Below are 20048 nucleotides of genomic sequence, written 5' to 3'. Positions count from 1 at the left end.
ACTAATTATCCAAGGAAAGATCCAAGGGAAAAGATTATCCGGACGAAAACGTAACTCATGGCTCAAAAATCTTCGAACATGGTTTAAACAGAGCACACGTTCATTATTCCGCGCGGCTGTGTCTAAAGTCCGTATAGCCCTTATTATAGCCGAGATGGCACTGGAAGAAGAAGCAGAAGAAATAAGAAAAAGTACAGAATTCAAGCAGGGAATTGTAATTATCTTTATAGAAGATTAAAAAAAAGTACATATACATCAAATCATACAATAAGGGGAAGAGGGAGGATGAACTGGCTGGACAACATCAAGAAATGGACAAACATCAAGGACGCGACCACGCTAACGAGACTGGCCAAGCATAGAAAAGACTTTGCGAAGGTGGCCGCCGACGCCCGCTAGGGCATGGCAGCAGAAAAAGAAGACATCAAATCATACAAATAGTAACTCTTACAGAAAGCATATCGGATTCTTACAAAAGGAAAATAAAATAAAATAAATGACAATATATATTGTATAAATCTGACTATCATTAAAATCCCATAAGATCAAAATTCCAAGAGTGGTTGTCTAAGGGAAAAGAAACCGTAACCATGGCAACACATGGAACTTCTTGGATTCCGTGGGCATTAGTAATGAACTTTAAAGGGCCGTCACAATAGATCACTGCTCGGTTGACGTAGCACTCAAAGGCCCGCAACACCCCCAAATAATACTAACCATGGCAACGAGTTACACTAAACTGTTGACCCACCCAAGTATGACTTCATGGCCTCTCAATAATATTTACAAATAAATATGCTTAGATCAGAAAACATTTTTTTAACTGCTGTCAGTTTAATCGTCCTAATTCAGGATATCAGCTTAGGTACTTTAGATTAAAAAATAAATGTTTGTAACATTATCATGTCACTCAAAGTCGTATAACATATTACCTAACATTATATTATTATTCAAACATTAGGTATCATTTGCTACCTAAATAAATGAAATAAAACCTAAGTAACTATACAATTTTCCGCAATGTGAACGATTGGTACACATCATAAGGCCTTTAGCATCTTGATTCTTGACACATGATTTATGCAGCATTTGTATGTGAGGGACAACGTCTCTCGTGGCTGTATAAGCCAATGCGGAACCAGCATTTGCGACCACATTTATGGCAGCTAAAGGAGGAAGCCATGTCGGCATCAACTTCAGGTGGGTTGCGCCTCTTCGCGCGTTTTCGGGCAAGGTGTTGGAATCACGCGTTGTCGTGAATATCGCGACCTTTCGCGATGGCACCCCGCCATCCATCGCGATCTGACGCGAGATCCTCCCAAGTGACCCTATCGATGTCAAAAAAGACCAGCGCGCAGTCTTTAAAACGCAGCAAGGGTCGTCCAATGTGACGCTTTTGAAATGCTAATACCTATCTGGCTTAACATGATCTGCCTAGGCAAGCGAGTGCTGTCCATATGTTGCACATGCCCTAGCCACCACAACCGCCTCTGTTTCAGCAGACAATATTTGCACAAAAGTATGATTTAGTCGTCGCGAGAAACCATGCAGTGCTTTCTTTTTTTGGCATTTTTGTTTATGTGACCTTTTTGGCATTTTTGCGTTATTTCTAGTCAGGATCGCGACTTTTCATCTTTATAGGAGAAAAGAATTGTCCCAAAAAGTCCATACATTTTTCAAACTTTCCTTTTTGTTACCGCCATATTTAGTAAGTATATGGGGAAATGGTAACACGATAGGAAAAAACAACATTATTATACAAATTGATTAAGTCCCACGGTAAGCTCAAGAAGGTCTTGAAAGGTCTTGTGTTGTGGGTACTCAGACTACGATATACAATGTAATATATAATACTTAAATACATATAAAACGCCCATGACTCTATATCTATATTCATCACACAAATATCGGGATTCGAATGGACCTTCGGCTTCATAGGCAGGCACTACCCACTAGGCTAGACCGGGTATCAAATAACACAAAATTTACGAAAAATACGAAGAAAGTGGCATTTATTTCAACGCTCAGTTAATGAAGACTCAGGGCCAGTTGCACCAACCACAGTTAACATACTGACCAACGTCACGCAGCAGAGATCTATGAAACTTCCCATGCTTACAATAGAATTTAGCGAAGAACCGACCATGTTTTGAAACGCTTTTAACCATTATTTAGTCAACTCCCGGTAATCCATCATGGCAATTTGTAAAGTCCAGCTATGACTTTACTAAAAGCAACTACCGAACATCGTCATACTCTATAAGCGCACTTTTAACATTGGTGAAATCATCATAGATATTAAGGAAGCCATAAAAAAAGATTATTAAGTACTAGAATTGCCCAATCGAACTGTCATTTTAGTATCTGGGGTATAAAAACACACCGCGTGGCACAAATCTGACCCACAATGGAGGAACGCCGCGATAAATGTTTACCCGCTACCTGCCAACCACCTGTGTGCGCTGGGCTGCCAGCGCGCGGCGATTCCCTCAAATTGGGGGGATTTGTGCAAAGTGTGGGGATTTGATCGTGCACAAAATGCCGTTACAGACATATTTACTTGATACCTAGTAAACCGTGCGCCTATCTCCCGTAAATTAGGGGTATGTGAATATTTTTGTGTGGGAAGTGGAAACTTGAAAGTGGGCAAAGTTTGCTATTAGTGTCCTACGACAGTAATAAATTACAATTATAATTAGATACCATATGGTATGTGTATTGTGTATATTAGATATATGACATAAAAATCTATTTCTTTTTTTCGTAAAGTAAAAATGAATATTGTATAACCTACGTATTCGAAATGAATACCTACTTAGATTATACAATATTCATTTTTATTCACAGTTTATTCAGACAGCAAACGTTAAATCTTTTAAAATACTATTCTTGGAAAAAGGGCATCTTCTTCAACGGAGTAGACAGACACACTAATTTTTGATTACTTAGCGACGACGTTCTCTCAAGAAATAATCTTTAGTTTCTTATTGGAAGTAAAGAAATTCAAGAAATAATAAATAAGGTAGAATATACCCTATTCAGCCGGATAATGTTAAATATTGATTTATTCAGCAAAGATTTTGTAAGGTAAGGTTAGATTAGTATAAAATAAACATAAGTATCAACTGAATTACAATTGGTGTAAGTCTGTAAGGACTAGAACTTTTGACTAACTCATAAAATATAATTATTTATCTATATAATTTCTAGAGAAAGAAATGAAAAAACAAATAAATCAATGTGAAAATGTCAAATCAGTTTCCTTTTTCGAACTGTAAAAACAATTACCCATATTTAAATTAGAATTTATTTGAAAACTGCACAAGTGACTTCACGGTCAAGTCACCTACTTTTTTAGTTCTATCCGATTTATTAAATATAAATATATTACTCTTTTTTCTGTGTTAAATGATCCTCATTCTCCTGAATACCTTAAATCTCTATTTCAATACTACGGCGTTACCCGGGACCGTCAACTTCGCTCTTCCGGAAATATGTCTCTATCTATCCCTCTTCACCGCACTAGGTTCATGTCGAATTCGTTTTCCGTGCAGGCGGCCCGTCTTTGGAACGGACTTCCCTACGGCATCAAAAATGTTCAAAATAAGTTTGCATTTAAAAAATCCTTACGTGCTTTCTTTGCTAGCAGAATGAAAAAGTAATAATGTATGTGTAAGCTCTATATGTTTTGTCGTTATTTATGTATATATTATAAGAAATATAAGTATGTATATTTATGTATGTATGTATGGTATGTTATTGTATTATATTTGGTTGTTGTTGTTAAAGTAGTACCGCCCACAATCTCTCTGCTTTGCCTAAAGGTTGACTGGTAGAGAATGCCTCATGGCATTAAGTCCGCCTTTTGTACTATAAGGTTTTCTTTTGTGCAATAAAGATTAAATAAATAAAATAAAATAAATATCAAAATTAATATTCCGTAGAAACACGTAGATTTATGTTAATATGGATATATAGGATATGTTATATAAGATCTCTTATATAACACCTAAATAACAATTCCATACATTATCAACATCTAAAAGCAGTTTGTAAATTCCACAGGATTTCCCATCATGTTCGAAGATTCGCTGAACATAACTTAAAACCAACTTAAAATGTTGGGATTTTTCCAAGCGGAGGCTTCGCGGCCTCTACTCTGGCAACCCCGCCGCGGCCGGCCGGCTAGCATCTCCTCAGTCACTTGCCCGCCACCGAAGGGACACCACGCCTCCTATTTCCGCGTTACACGTCACCAAAACTTTCCCAAAACTTTCCACGAAGTTCCAGAAAATTGTGTGTGTTGTGTGCAAAGTGTTGATGTGTTTGTGAAGTGAAGATGCGTGCCAGTGGGTGCTGGCTGGCACTCCTGGCGGTGTGCGTCGTGGCACAAGACACCAGGCACTTATCAGGTAACCGTGTTGACAGTGAAAAGTTTGCAGGTCAATGACTTTGGGGATCTTGGCGCTAGGACTGGTAACTGGAATTTTGAATTTCGAGCGTTCGAAAGTTTGGCGTTCCGTTTTTGCTATAATTCTACCAAGTTCTTCTAAATAGTTACTACAGCACTCGTAAGAAACATAAAATTTAAAGTTAGGGTAGTTTTTTAATCGGGTCATGTTTATTATCTGTTTAACAGCGTTTCTCTTACTTAAATAACACTCATATTTAATACCTACAAAGTGTATTTATTTAAAAACTAGGTTTGTACTTAAGTTAGAAAGTAGACGGCTAAGCAGTCGTTTTTTCATCAAATCGTTTTTTTGTACTAAGAGTAAGTTTAATCGAAGGTATTTTATTACAAAAAAAACTTAGTTGATAGATATTCAATTCAATATTCGGCCAAAAGTTACTATGAAGTCAAAATAACTATACATACGTAACCCAACTAACATACTTTTTTAACGTTAATATATCTATCTTTGAAAATGCTTCACATCTAAAAAAAATCGTAAGGCATTCTCTACCAGACAACCAATAGATAATGACTATTATGTGTATACATACCTATTTATTCTAAAATATCTAGTTAGAACTTATACGAAGTACCTATCCAAAACCTGCATTAAGTGTGAGATGCCTATCTAGGTCTCACGGCTGCTAAAACTACAGCTAACATGCATTAAAGAAACAGTCAGTATCTATCTCGGCTGAACTTGAACTCGACCGATTAGTTCCTAGGTGGAGGTTTTTAGGTTTTCGTGGCCCGTCCTACTTTGGGCAAGCCGGAGTCCATTTTCTTTGGGACTTGGGACAAGTTTAAAATGGTATTAAACTTCTACTCGCTCTAATTTATCAGGTTTACAATTTCTAGCAACGAAAACCAGTACCCAGATCCAGACATATGTATCTGTTACTTGAATGTTTATTACTGAAAATGATATTATATAACTATAGATAGGACTTAAGGAGCAGAAAAAATCTTCCATATTTATTTCTATACCCACGAGGAAATCTGTTATTTTTGATTAATTTTCGCATTGTATTCATCTTTGTCATACTCATTGTTAATCATGAACGTCTCTTTCTCTTTTGGTGAGCGGGAGCTCGTTAGCACGTGCACGTCTCTCGCTTGCCCAGATGCGAGTAAAGGCAACTTGTACAATTTGTCACTAGGTAAGCGCTTCAATTTCGAAACGCCTATAAACTATCATGAGGTATAATAAATCATTGATTACAGAATGTCATTTTAAAATGAGAGCATAACTTCGATTGTATGGTGTGAAATATAATCATATTTCCCACCTGATTATGAACTTTATTTTAAAGTAATATGGTTCAATTTTGCATTATTCCTGGTTATGCCTTAATAAGATTAAGAAAGATCCGCAAAAAACTAATATTTATTCTGAAGGGCTATATGGCCCAATTCGAACGATGCATATAAGATGTCACAGCGTTACGATACCATCAGTGCCAAAAGTGACATTTCTTCAATCAAAATCACTTTTGACACAGTCAGATCTTTATCGTATCGCTGTGACATCTCATAAACATTGCTCAAATTGGGCCGATAGATAGACGATTTTATTGGTATATAACTGGTTTCTCAAGTACATGCGGAGGTCTAGAATTCTAGATCCTCAGATTAATGCCTAGGACATGGCAATCTGCCTTACACACGAAGATTAAGTACTAAGTACCATTAGGCTTTAAACCATTTCAATAAGGGCTAGTTTAGCTTGGCTTCGTTACTGACGTGAAACAGCCTTACATAAATTACAAAACGAGATCAGGCTCCGTTTGTACTGAGGACCAGATATTTCTAATAAATAGACACCACATCAATATTTAGCCATTTACTTGGTTTATTAGCTGTAGCTGCCAGCTGTGAGCTGTGACCCTTATTGCTAAAATAAACTAGAACTCACTGAAAAATATCTATCACGCAAGTGGATGTAAAACTTTTTCGACAAAAGTCAAAATTGCCTCTTAATAATAATAATATGTTTTTTTTTACATAAAAATAATCTTTGATAAGTTACCATACAAAAGTATATTCGTGTATAACAGTGTCAGCATATTCATGAAAAACCTATTATGTTAAGCTATCTTAAGCCCATCAGACGGATATACCAAAAGATATAGAATAGAATAGAATATTTTTTATTCGTAAACACAAACAAGACACATTAAATTACATGGTATAACAAAAACAAAGGAAGTATAAAGTGCCACGAAATGGCCTCATCTCAGCATGTTGCTGGTGGCTTCCAGCGCTGATCTTCCGATGAGACCATCAAGTGAGAAAAATCACGAAAGGTAACAGACAAGAAGGAAAAAGACATAAAATAATATAGAGTGAACAAACTGAAAAATAGATAAAAGATAACGACTAAATTAAGTAAAGATTATTTATATATCAAGTATCTAATATCTTATATTTACGTACCATTTGGCAGCTATTATATATATTTTGGTATCTTATAATATTTTATAGCAAGGCATCTTAAGATACCTTGCGGTAATATAGCTCAATATATTACGATATATTTTGGTATATTTCGTCTCTCTCACAATTTAGGTGCTAGACAGACTGCGATATATATTTTGGTATCGTTGACGTGTGTTGTGCTTAGCTATGCTATATCTGTCGATAATATATATATTAATATATATTATCGCTCCGTCTGTGACGGGCTTTACAGTATAGCTACTCCCATTTCCAATGAAGGTATTTTGATGACCATGTTGCGAATCAAATAAATTACCTACCTATGGACCATATATGTATGTTACTAACTTAGTACCTAGAATACGATATATAACACTTCTAATAAACTGTGTCACTATTGTCCCTTGGACAACCATAGGTAACAACATAAAGGTCTCGTGCAGCGGACTCTAAATGCCTATTCAATTAAACATATATTGGTACCTGTTTATACTTACTCCGTTGGCTCAGCTACCCAAAATGAGACTTGGCCTCCGACACAAGACAGCGCCACTTTTCTCGGTCCTACCTATCTATTTATAATAGTTTTAATTTGCGTAGTTCATGCACAATATTATGCAGCATGTAGAAATAAATTTGCTTGCAATTTAAAGTTGAAATTCCTTAACTTTTCGAAGTAAGTTTCGAGTTGAACGAGCCACGGAATTTTAGTTTGAAGTTTCGATTTTATGAATTTAAATTAGATAGGTGTGTGGAGAAAATTATTTAAGTTGGGTCTGATGCGTTAGCAAGTTTATGTAGGGAAATTCGTTGGCAAATGTGTTCTAAATGCAAAGTAAAAATTCAATGTAAGTTGAATGTGCCTGTTATAAGGTTGACTGGTAGAGAATGCCTTTTGAAATTAAGTCCGCCTTTTAAACGATAAGTTTTCTCATGTGCAATCAAGGTTAAGTAAATAAATGAATAATAAGTTTTGTACTCGAGTCCTAATATTCTCCTGGTTTGTGAGGATTAAATATGATTCTAAATACATATGATGAATTGGACAATTGGCTTCGATTTGTTTTTATATTATAGGACATTAGTACACTAAAGTTGTCTAAGTAGGTACTATAGTACATAGGAGACACAAAGTATAGATACTTAAATACATAGAAGACACAAAACACCCACGACTCAGGAACAAAATATCCGTGCCCATCACACAAATAAATGCCCTTACCAGGATTTAAACCCGGGACCATCGGCTTCATAGTCCAGACCGGTCGTCGAATTCAGCCGATCGAATTAAAATTAATCTTTTTATAAATATATTTCTAATAAGTCTCGCAATGAATATTTAATTTCACCTTGTCACCGGATATCTGATGTTAAAGCCTATGTTTTTGAAATTGAAACGTTTACGGTACCTATCTGCGGTATCTATTTTCAATATGTCCGCACTGACTACGCAGTTGGCATTTGTTGGCCTAGTTATATTAAGCCTATTTTCACGATAGATCTAGGTACAGACTATAAATACTATGAAATATCACATATGTATATAATATCTATTATGTATACCAATTCCTATTTCTTACTCTGTTCCGCTATGACTTATGATATCCTTTTTTTAAACAATTCATAGTGTTAATTGTTTTTTTAGGTTAACAATATACTCTACATTTTTAAAACTTTTACTATCTTAATTGTAAAATTAATTAGCAACTTAAATTCGCTCCTAACTAGAAAGAACAGACAGCGCTACCTCGTTTCGTGCTTTACCCGTGTTACTACCAGTCTTACTGTCGTTGTAACATGGGTAATGTTTTTTCACCGTTGTTACAACTAGCCGACCTGGTAGTAACAAGGGAAAATGTCTTATTACCAAATATGCTATTTTCCATAATTTCAATATCTTTCATAATTTATATTAAGAAGCGGTCCTTTCTTAATGGGGTTCGGAATAACCCAAATGCAACTTAGAAATATAAAGAAGCCAAATGAAACACTTTTTACAAACACAAAAAGCAATCACCTTAAATTGTCGTCTTGGAGTAAACAACTTCTTATTGCTTCAATAAAAAAGGACATTTACGTCATCTAATTCCCTATGCACTTACTCCCTTTTAAGTTTACACATATAACCTGATTTATTTCGGTTGTCATTTTAATATGTACTTTAAATCGGTGATGTTATAGTCTAAATCGCTTTGACACACAAGGATACTCAAGGTACCTGTTGTCAACGGTAATTTGAATTGGACTTTAAATTAATTGAAATAAAGAGTAGAATGGTTTGGTTTTACATGACGTCATACCGGACGTTGTCTAAGGAAAGATTTCAACGCGCGACTACGCATATAAATTTGTTTGACATGGGTGTGTTAATTGTTATTCAGAAGGGGTTTTTGATTAGAACTTGATTTTTTAATGATTTAGGCTTTTTTTACCTGGGGTGCTTTGAGCATGACCTTTTCAAGCATTGAAAAATAACAATATACCGTTTGTTACCTTTTATTTAAAGTTTGCAACTGTACTGTCAATAATTGTCCGATTTGCTCTAGATTCGGATCGAACATTCTGCTAAAACATGATTTTTATTCCGAAGCAAGTAGAAGCTGAAACTACGGTCGGACATTATTTCGGTAAACATACAGTTTCAGCGCGGCCGAAAGATTCGGCAGTTTTTTTGGCTGACCTTAGGTCGAAACATATTTTTTATGCCGAAATCGGAAACTAATCTTCGGTCGGACACTGCTGTGCTGTCAAGTAAGAACATTTACAAATTGTATTATAATACAAGGGGCATAGTCGCAATACAAGTTTGGGTTTTCTGGTTTCTCGACCTTTTTATTTCTCGAGGCACGGGAATTCTCGACCAGGATTTCTCGAGTTTCTCGAGAAATTTTTAAACTTTCAAAAACACCATATAATTTTTTTTTGCTTTATGTATTACCAATCAAACTTATAAGAGTCGTAGGTGAGATCAGTGGTGAAACAAATGGTACATTTTTATGCACTTAGTAATCAAATATATCGAATTAAAAAAAATATATATATACTATGAGTGTAACGTGCGAAAAAACTGTTTCTTTATCACAAGAGATTTATTTCTCGAGTTCTCGTCTCGAGGCATTGAGTTTTTTTCTCGTCCCGACGAAGGACATATTTTTCGCCTCGAGAATTCTTGACCATAAACTCTATTAAGAGGAATTCCTAGTTGTGATTTTTCCATACATACGCTCTCGACTGTTTCCTCCCTGGATTTTTAACCTAGAGCAATGATTTTTTCAAATAAGATCAATATCATCAATATCTGTGCCTCTATGTTTTGCTTTTTTGGATTATTTTATTTTGAAGAAACTTACAGCGCCTCGAAAATCGCAAAAACGGCTCAATTGAATTGAAATAAATTATTAATCAAAGAAACATCAAAATAAATTATTGTAAGATGTCATCTCACCTAGCCACATGCCTATCTCTCATTCAATCCCATTCAAACTATATACTCGTATATACAACATACTAACTAAAACAGCCAAAGACGCACTTTTCTAATATCACATAAGCTTATTTTAAATAACAAATAAACTAAGACAAAAAGAGACAAGAAGGTACGAAAAGAGACAAAAAACATAAGAATCGAGCAATTTAAAGTCACTTATGATCGTATAGCTGTTATTGTAGGTTCAAGGTTTGCAAACAGGTTATAGTGACCGTACGCTAGAGCGGGTGCGCGTGCGCAGTGCGAGGGAGACGGAGCATGTTTGGGTGTTTTTGCTTGAAGGCTTCTTAGAATTGTGTCGTTTGATATTGTCGATATTCTCGTATGAGATCCGTGTATTAATGAATACAAAAATACACATGTACAGTCAGCAAAACAATTAGCTTAGTGCATTTGCATTTAGTTTTATTTGCATATGACAAAACTAGACATATTTATACAGATGCTAAGGCGAAAAAAAATTAACGAATTAAATTAATCATCCTGCTTACAAATGTTAAAATTATTTTAAACGTTAATTTAATAATACATTCTGACACCACTTTGAAGCCCTGGCAAAAATAGATGATCATGTTTCCTCTACGAGACAGGCTATGCCTAGTGTGGAGGTTAGTATAACATGTATTATAACATCTATGTTGGACCCGGGTACGTCCTTAAACTACGTCCACAAGAGAGGTATGGGCAATGTGAATGTCATCTCGCTTGGTAGGGCACAGCACAGCGGATGTCATACCTCCACCTTACAGAAAACCGCAGCCAAATAACACTAGACCTTACTCATAGTGTTGTGCTTGTGGAGGGGGTTAGGATCGGCAACGCGCATGTAACTCGTCTGAAGTTCCAGGCATACCTACATAGTCTACGGTACGGAGACTGTTTACCATCAGGCGGGCCGTATGCTTGTTTGCCACCGACGTAGTAAAAAAAAGTAACAAACACTATTTAAACGTATATTCAAATAAACAATTTGTATAATTTATTTTTCATATTTGACATTGTTTTAGTTTCTTATTGATTTCATTTTATTTTATTATTGCTTTTCTATAAATTCTGGCTTGACGATCCTTTTCAGGTGAAAATTTCCATTTAATAATTGTTGCTATCTGGATTCTGACGTTATTTTTAGTCATAGTTAGAACTTATTTTTGACGGGCTAAGATGGTCGGCTCTTTATCATTTGTCACCATGCCTGTCACGTTCTAACAAGTACGTAAGCCTGAAAGACACCTAGTTTTGAATGAAGACTTAGGGTTGACGTATAAGTAAGTTCACATTCAAGTGTGTCAATGGTCAGATTTGAAGTCACTGTCCTTTTTATATTAATCCTTATTTTTTACTGTCTAAGGTTCAATTTTAATTGCGCAAGACTGAGGTGTAGACAATGTAATAGAGTGCGGATATTAACACCGTTTCCAAATTGAATCTTATTTCATTGAATCTAAGGTTCAAGTTTGATTGCAGTAGTACGAAGTGTAGACAGGAAGTGAGTTATTGTGGCAAACACGTCGAGACGTAGCTTCCGGTCAGTTGTAATTCCAACCGCTTACCTAGCATTGCATTTTATGAAGAGGCGAATGGGTGAATGGAACGAATGATGAATGTACGAATTAATTCAATTAGAAATGTTTGATGATAAGAATTCCAAATTTTCTGAAGGTTTCATGCCAAAACACGAAGTTTTAAGTTGTGTGTGAGTGTTTTGTCTACTTACAGTGCAAAAGGTTCTTCCTGCAAGCCCAAGACCTTGACTCACCCTAGACTTGCGTCTGTTTATTTTGTTTAGAGGTACTGCTGTTTGCACTTCTAAATAGATCTAAGTCGTATGTAAAAGGTATTTTTTTGGGGTTTGAGCTGAGGTTCGGAATCCGTTAACTACCGCATGGCCTTTTTATTGACATGGACAACAGTACCGGTTGGATGGATCCTAACTCTATTCTATACCCTGAACGGCCTGAACTGAACCCACTGGACATTTTTTATAACCCCAACACTTATATACAAGAGCAAAAAATATCGTTAGCGCGATGTAGGATTCGTTGCGTTCAGTTCAGCGCCATCTAACGACTTATTCAGTAAACTTTTAAGTATGGAACTATGGACGTAAGTAAATTTACTCTCGAGTTCTCGATGCACTGGTTGGGTAGCGCGGGCGACCAATAAGAACTCTGCAATTAGGTTTAGGGTGCTGGGTAGAGTTCAAATGGGTCACCGCTTAGCACAGTTAAGAAATGGGATTTTAAATTAGGATTTGGTCTTAGATTCAACTTTGTAAGACTGTGCTGCAGTTTTTATTAGTAGATGGTATCTAGGACTATACCAGGGGTAAACTGAAACCCCCTTATTCATAAACGTCTTCTAAAGTTGACAAGCCGCTAATAATTGTTTGTCCCTTTCCATCATACCAATACGCCGGAAAGGGACAAACGATTATTAGCGGCTTGACAACTTTAGTAGATGTTTATGAATTAGGGGGAAAGTGTTTAGAATAGAAAGAACGAATTTAGGCCGTCTCTTTATTTTAATGCGTACTTTAACTCTTTCTGATCAAGCGCACACATTTCCTAAGGATAAAATCACCCTGGAGCACACAGAGGTTTTGTATGAAATTCATGAGGTACCTTTTTTTACACAAAAATATTTATGCAAGATTTTTTTTAACACTGTCATCTGTCATGTGAATACTGAGTGTATCAATATCAAAACTTTATCAAATACCTACAGTTTTCATCCAATTTCTTTTTTTTTATAGCCTGTTTGAATGTCCCACTCCTGGGCAAAGGCCTCTCCCCTTGATTTCCACGATTCCAGATTTGGTGTAAAATAAAATAAAATATATTTCATCCAATAAAAATCTTAAATGATTATGACTAGAAGCCGTTAAATTTCCAATAGATACGTTAGCATTACCAGCAGCTACGTAATTTAACGTGTCTCGTTTTTTCCGTCGGTGAAAATCTGTTGTGCAAGAGGGATATCCGCGTGTTGGCACGCGACGCGCGCGCAGCCGCCTATGACGATTAGTAACACTTGTTTATTGCTTAGGTTTAGTAGTGTTCGATTTATGAAACATTTCAGTACATAAAGTATGTATACCTACAGTCGGTGCCCTAACATAAGTATCCATATTTCTCTCCAGCTGGTATGGCGACGTGGGTACTTAAGAGAAAAGTATGGCATGTATTTACTCGTCCATATAAAAGAGAAACAGTTTTTCCACTTCTAAATATTTTCCATTCTCCATATTTTTTTAGTGTGTTATTGACACGATAAAAAACTAGGTTTATAGGTTTTCCTTTTTTTTCAAAATTTGCAAAACAAATAAAGACAAAAAAAAAATCAATTAATCTAGAATATATTATGCTGAAGTGATCGACATCTATATCAAAGTGTTTTGTTAAGATTTAGTTAGTGGGAAGTTGAAATACGATAACGATAAGTTCTGTAGGGCTAAGATGGTCGGCTCTTTATCATTTGTCACCATGCCTGTCACGTTCTTACAAGTATGTAAGCGCGAAAGTGACGGGCATAGTGACAAGTGATAAAAATAGAACCATGCTGCCACCGCTGGTTTAAATAAGTTCTCATTTAGATATCGTTTGTAAGTTGTATAATTTACAGAAGCAGCTCGATTCGGGCAACCAATGTCATATTGACGTTAGAAATATAGTAGATAGATCTTATTGGGATCACAGCGGAATCGAAATAAACTTCAATTTTGACATGTAGTTTAGTTATCGATCTTTTAAATATCTTAAACGATCTTAAACGTGTCTTAATCATTCTTCGAATCAGGCCGTAATTATCTGTTGCTTGAGTTAACTTGTTATTGATTTAAAAGTAAAACAAAAATAATACTTTGCTAATCCACGAAATCATAACGTGCTAGTCAATTAGTGCTACCTGCTAACCCTTTATATTTATACTTACTTGCGTATTTCTTGCATGCAACTAATCGCGGATTAGCAAAGTAGTATTTTTATTATAATTCTTATGGATTATCCGCAAAGTAACGCCATATTATTGATTTAAAAGATCGATAACTATAAATTCTAGGTCATCAATATACCTAGATATTTCTGTAGCAGTCATTAGCCATTTTCAAAATTAGCCCGCTTATGAAGTTACCTACCCACAGTTTTGCCAGGTGAGCGGAGTAAAGTTATCGTATTTGAGTGCCAAAATTATCGTATCGATGAAAAAAATATCGTACGCTTATCTGAGGCACCACTCTCATTTTTTTGCAAAATAACCCTAAAGTACAGTGTATAATCAAAGTAAACGCAATTTTCGTCTGAATTGCGCAAAAATTGGCTTTATATTTGTGTGTATGTGTAGTTTATTTGTGTATTTTTGTAATAAATATCCAAACAGTTTACAGAAAATTTGGACATTTTGATGTAAACCAAGGAGCCGAACACCAAAAAGGTGCTCATTGTAGCCTATTTCTCAGAGAAAGTGTCATAGTTTGCTTCAAAAATTAGACTTTTTGTATGGCATCGTCCAAGGGCTGAAATTATTGTACTTTTGCGTACGTTGCATTGCTCTTTGGAACGTAACGTATATCGTACCGGAGCCCAAATTATCGTACGTGTACGATAATTATCTTGACTATACTATAGTCCTCACGCGCACGCTAGTCCACGGATCACACTAGTCTTTACATGTACCTTATACCCACTCTTACACCCAATGCAATAGGGGAATCGTGCCATCCTAACAGCATACGTTTTTGCGACATGTCAAACGTTTTGTAGCAAATCTAAATCGAATCAGAATCTAATGGCACTCAGATTGGAGTCACGACTTGACATTTCGCTACCGTTATACGAGATTATTACAGCTTAATGTCAACTTGGCTGGTCATTGTGATCTATGTTGGGCAAGTCATAACGCCACAAAAATCGTTTATAATTTATTAACATTTTCGTGCAAATGTATTTTTTTTCATGTTGAATGATTTTCACTCATAATGATCAAAATTGAATCGGAACTTAATCGCGTACACTTACTTTTATTATTTGGACTGACGTTTCGAACGTGACATTACGTCTGTGGTCATAGGCAGTCTGGCGAGAAATTGTATCAACATCAGACTGCGCGGATTTTGAGAACTACCCGCACTTGATCTTAATTATTCACTTGTACGCTAGGGTTGTTACATTGCCTACACACAACACTCACGAAATCAGTACCCCTAGTGTAAATTTTATCGACATCATAACGTGACGAACGCGTTTGCGTTAAGTCTCATTTTGTATAGGATTTTGAGTTTCCAAAACGTCCCGCTTGGCGCGCTCTTTCTAAATCCAATACAAAATGAGACTAAACGCAAACGCGTACGTCACGTTTCAAAATCGAATTTATTTACACTAGGGGTACCGATGGATTGTGATTGGCTAACGTTCGAAACGTCAGACCAAATAAAAGTCTCGGGATTAACGATAATTAACTTTAATTAATTAACGATAATAAAATTCACGATACAGTTTTAACCTTTTGAACGCCAAGAACACCTAAAGGCGTCGTTACTAGTCGTGCCCACAGAGTCAAGAACAAATATAGGTGTCATGGCGGACGCTGTCAATAACCTTCACATTTTCGAGTAAGGTTTACATTAGCTCGCGTGCGCCCGGGAGCTTGGCGTTTGAGTGATGTTTGTGTTTATGACATAAAGCGTTCAAAGGGTTAAAGAGTATCATGTTTTTTGTATGAAGCGGTTACATTTATTTCATAAATGAATTCCTCCCTAATTTATACGAATATGATACCAACCTTGGGTTACTACATATAACTAGCTTAAATCTAAAATAGGCCCTTAAGGAATTGTACCAAGGATGCTGGTGGCATTTTTTCGTTGTATCGCAATACTGATACGTTGTGCGAAGAAGCCGCCAGCTCTTCGGCCACCAGTTACGTCAACCAGACGCTTCGCGATTTCTGCAAAAAACTTGTGCTCGCTGGGACCTGCGCTATTTAATTTGTTGCTCTAGTAGTGACAGGGCCACCTTGCATAACAACTATAGAGATCCCTTTGTGTAGATAGTTATGGAAATAGGTATATTTAAGACCAATTATGCCAATTTTGTATATTTAACTCAAACGCATGTTTCACGTCACTCAAATGCAACGAGTAGAATGCCAGTACTGTACCCCTAGTGTAAGTTTTATCGATATCATAACGTGACGAACGCGTTTGCGTTAAGTGTCAGTTTCGAAAACGTCCCGCTTGGCGCGCTCTTTCTAAATCACATACAAAATGAGACTAAACGCAAACGCGTACGTCACGTTTCGAAATCAAATTTATTTACACTAGGGGTACTGATAAGTCAATGACATGCATGTAAAGTTGTATGGACTGCGTTCGCGTATGCATTTGTGTCATAGATAATTGTAGCCTTGCCCGTAGAGGTATGTGATGTCGATATCGGTAAGGCTGTGGCTATGCGGGCATATACAATGTCAGGTTTATTAAGTATTATATATAAAGACCTTAGGAATAATCTTATGGGTGTTTGCGCTATTTTATTAGGCTATCTTACACAAAATAAATGAAGTTAAGTAAATTGAACTTATAACGAAATCAAAATGTGTCCATCCATATAATAAAATACAGTGTGTTTTTTTACAGATACTGATACAATATAAAAATTCAAAATTCAAAAATTTATTCTGCAAGTAGGCCTCAAGGGTTCTTTTACAAGTCAGTAAAACATTATAGTAACATCATATAGTGACATGAAAAATACATAACAACATTTATAAATACAACAGCCAATACCTGGGTAAACATTACATTATAATAATCTTAAAATAAATAATTACTACAATACAATAGAGATGTATAGCCTCTATGGTTAAAAATACAAGGTATAGGGTATACGGTCAAGGAATTTAATTTCAGTACCATTTCGTACCCCGTCACAGTGACAATAGTATGAGGTCCCTAGCGACTTTCATATTGATTCACTGTGTCAAGATACGAAATGGTACTGAAATTAAATTTCTTCAAAAAAAATAAAAAAATCAAAAAGCATTTATTTCGTTAAATAGTATACAACATAACACATTCATGGTTGGGACTTCCTAGTAAGTATGTATAATACCTGTGACAGGAAGCCCCGCTCTTCTACATTTGTCTAGTACATTTGTACACGGTTAACGACAATGAAGTCTAACATTGTGCAAACGGCTATTATTTTAAGCAAAAGAAAATAATAACTTACATAATACTATTATTACTATTTCAATATTTGTATAATTATACATTTTAAATTCTGCTTATATTCAAAAAGAAAGAAAGAAGTGATTAGCTTACAATTCGTGTGTGTGTGTGTGTTAATTAAATTTCTTGACTGTACTAAGTACCCCCCTATGCCTCTACCTATATTATATAAATCTGGCTGGGCCTATGCCTCTCACAAGAATTTCTTGACTATAGTCCCCACAGGCATACTAGTGCTCGGATCCCACACGTCTTTAAAGATAAAGATAGTTTATTATTCGACGACCGGTTTGGCCTAGTGGGTAGCGACCCTGCCTACGAAGCTGATGGTCCCGGGTTCAAATCCTGGTAAGGGCATGTATTTGTGTAATGAGCATGGATATTTGTTCCTAAGTCATGGGTGTTTTCTATGTATTTAAGTATTTATAAATATTTATGTATTATATATGTATATATCGTTGTCTAAGTACCCTCAACACAAGCCTTATTGAGCTTACTGTGGGACTTAGTCAATTTGTGTAATAATGTCCTATAATATTTATTTATTTATTCAAATATGCATATTAGAATGCGCTTATGTCCAGTAAAAAGATTTAATGTGTGACCCATTGAATGTTATTTTAAACGTCTTAGTTCTATGAAATTATAACGTTTAAAACACTTGCACAGTCTGTGTTATCAAAATCGCTGCAGAGTTAGCTTGACTCTATCTCCATACTAAGTTTCAGCTGCAGAAATCGGTTCAGCGGTGTAAGTAGCTTAGACAGACAGATAGATAGAATTGCTTACACGTTTATAATATTAGTACCGATGTAAACAGGTTATGCATTATCATTGCGCTCTCCAATTTTGAAATGCTTTTAGAGTTCTAGGACTATTCATTCTATATCTGACCCCGCAACATGAAAACCTTTAGACCAGCATAATACCGCGATTTAATCGGAGGTCGTTGACCTTCACGCATGGATAAGCGAATGGAGTGTTTGACATTGTAATACCATTGTCAGTACATAATTTATGTTAGTCAATTATGGTGTCTATGCAAATTTGAACTTAAAAACCTTCCACGTAAGTCGCAAAATAGAAGTGTTTTATTCCTTTACATATGTTTTGTTACTGAACTTATTGGATTCTTCTGCTAATATGTACGATTCAGTCTTCTGAAGTGTATTGCAATTTTAACCTAAAATCCTGCTGCGTAAGATTGAAAATATATATTTTTCTTGATTTTCTTATCGGGAAATAGTCAGGATTCCATTGTATTAAATGGTAATTTAAAAATTCTAGGCATGTTAGGTTTCTTCCATGGAATTTTAGTATTAAGTCTGTAGCAATAATTGATTAGTATTATAGGAATTAATTGTCGTCTGATGTATTTATGACATATTTTAAATAGTATACAAAGTGACGTCTGCTTAATGTATTGTTTGTTTTTATTGGCGCATTGTCAGCTTATATTATCTACATTGACAGTTTTTGTGAAGTGGGTCCATAGGGCATCGTTTTGTTGACGCTGTGTTTTGGTAAATTGGTTAAATGCATTTAATAATATACAGTGTGTCTCTCTAGCCATTGGACAAAGCCGAAATGTACATAAGCATTAGGGTATTTAGAACCAGTGTACAAAGTATCATAACAACCGGTGAAGCGGTTTCGAAGAAATTAACAAATTACCATTTTTTACTTTGGAGCAGCCTGTATGTGTTAGTAGCTCTGAAGGTAATATCCTAAAAGAATAGTATGGAACCTTCTTCAACCTTTTTGATTATCTTTTTTATTTATGAGTTATGACACTAATAAGCTTCTGACTTTTGAAAAATGTCATCATTAACAAATATTTCGAACAAATTGTCAAAAAGACTGCCAAAGATTAACACAGTGTGTTTGTTTTTGTTGTCGATTATTGCAAATAACTTTTGTTCGATTTCTTTTTTATTTTTATCGTTTGTTCTAATTAAAAAATATTAACGTCAGAGCATTCCTGAGAAGTAACCCTACGTGGGATTTCAGGGTTTGTCCAATGGCTAAGGTCACCCTGTATATACAGAGGTATTACAGTAATTGTACAAATACTAAATGAATAACTAGCTTAAATCTAAAATAGGCCCTTGAGGCATTGTACCATGGACGCTGGCGGCATTTCCTCGTTGTATCGCAATACTGATGCGTTGTGTCAAACAAAGTACGCTCGCGAACCATCTTATTAAGCAACAGCCCCGCCGCAGCCTGCCCGAGACACCCAGTAGTTAGGACTGGAGTGTAGGGTTTGCAGTCAGGATAGTGGGAGAAACGGGAAATTTTTAGTCTACCCGAATACAAGGCATCGTGAAGTTAAATAAATTAAATAAATATTTGGCAATAGGAATGTGCGGAAATGTGACTGCTTTATTATCCCCCCAACTCTTCTTAGTATCTCTATAAACCAAGAAACTGGCTATTAA

At 35.8% G+C, this 20048-nt stretch overlaps 1 protein-coding gene across 2 annotated transcripts in view; it reads left to right on the top strand.

The window, feature by feature from the left end:
* The first annotated feature begins 4104 nt into the window (after positions 1–4104).
* Positions 4105–20048, top strand: part of LOC133523314 (low-density lipoprotein receptor-related protein 2) — a 506862-nt gene continuing 490918 nt past the window's right edge. For both annotated transcript variants that reach the window (XM_061858821.1, XM_061858820.1), the window contains exon 1: positions 4105–4412. In XM_061858821.1, the coding sequence (XP_061714805.1) occupies positions 4340–4412 (73 nt within the window). In that variant the 5' untranslated portion in view covers positions 4105–4339. The remainder of the gene's footprint in view (positions 4413–20048) is intronic.

Source organism: Cydia pomonella, chromosome 12 (genome assembly GCF_033807575.1).
Source record: "Cydia pomonella isolate Wapato2018A chromosome 12, ilCydPomo1, whole genome shotgun sequence".
In the NCBI taxonomy this organism is placed as follows: domain Eukaryota; kingdom Metazoa; phylum Arthropoda; class Insecta; order Lepidoptera; family Tortricidae; genus Cydia; species Cydia pomonella.
Note: the sequence above shows the minus strand (reverse complement) of the source record. Positions and strands in the feature narration are given on the sequence as shown.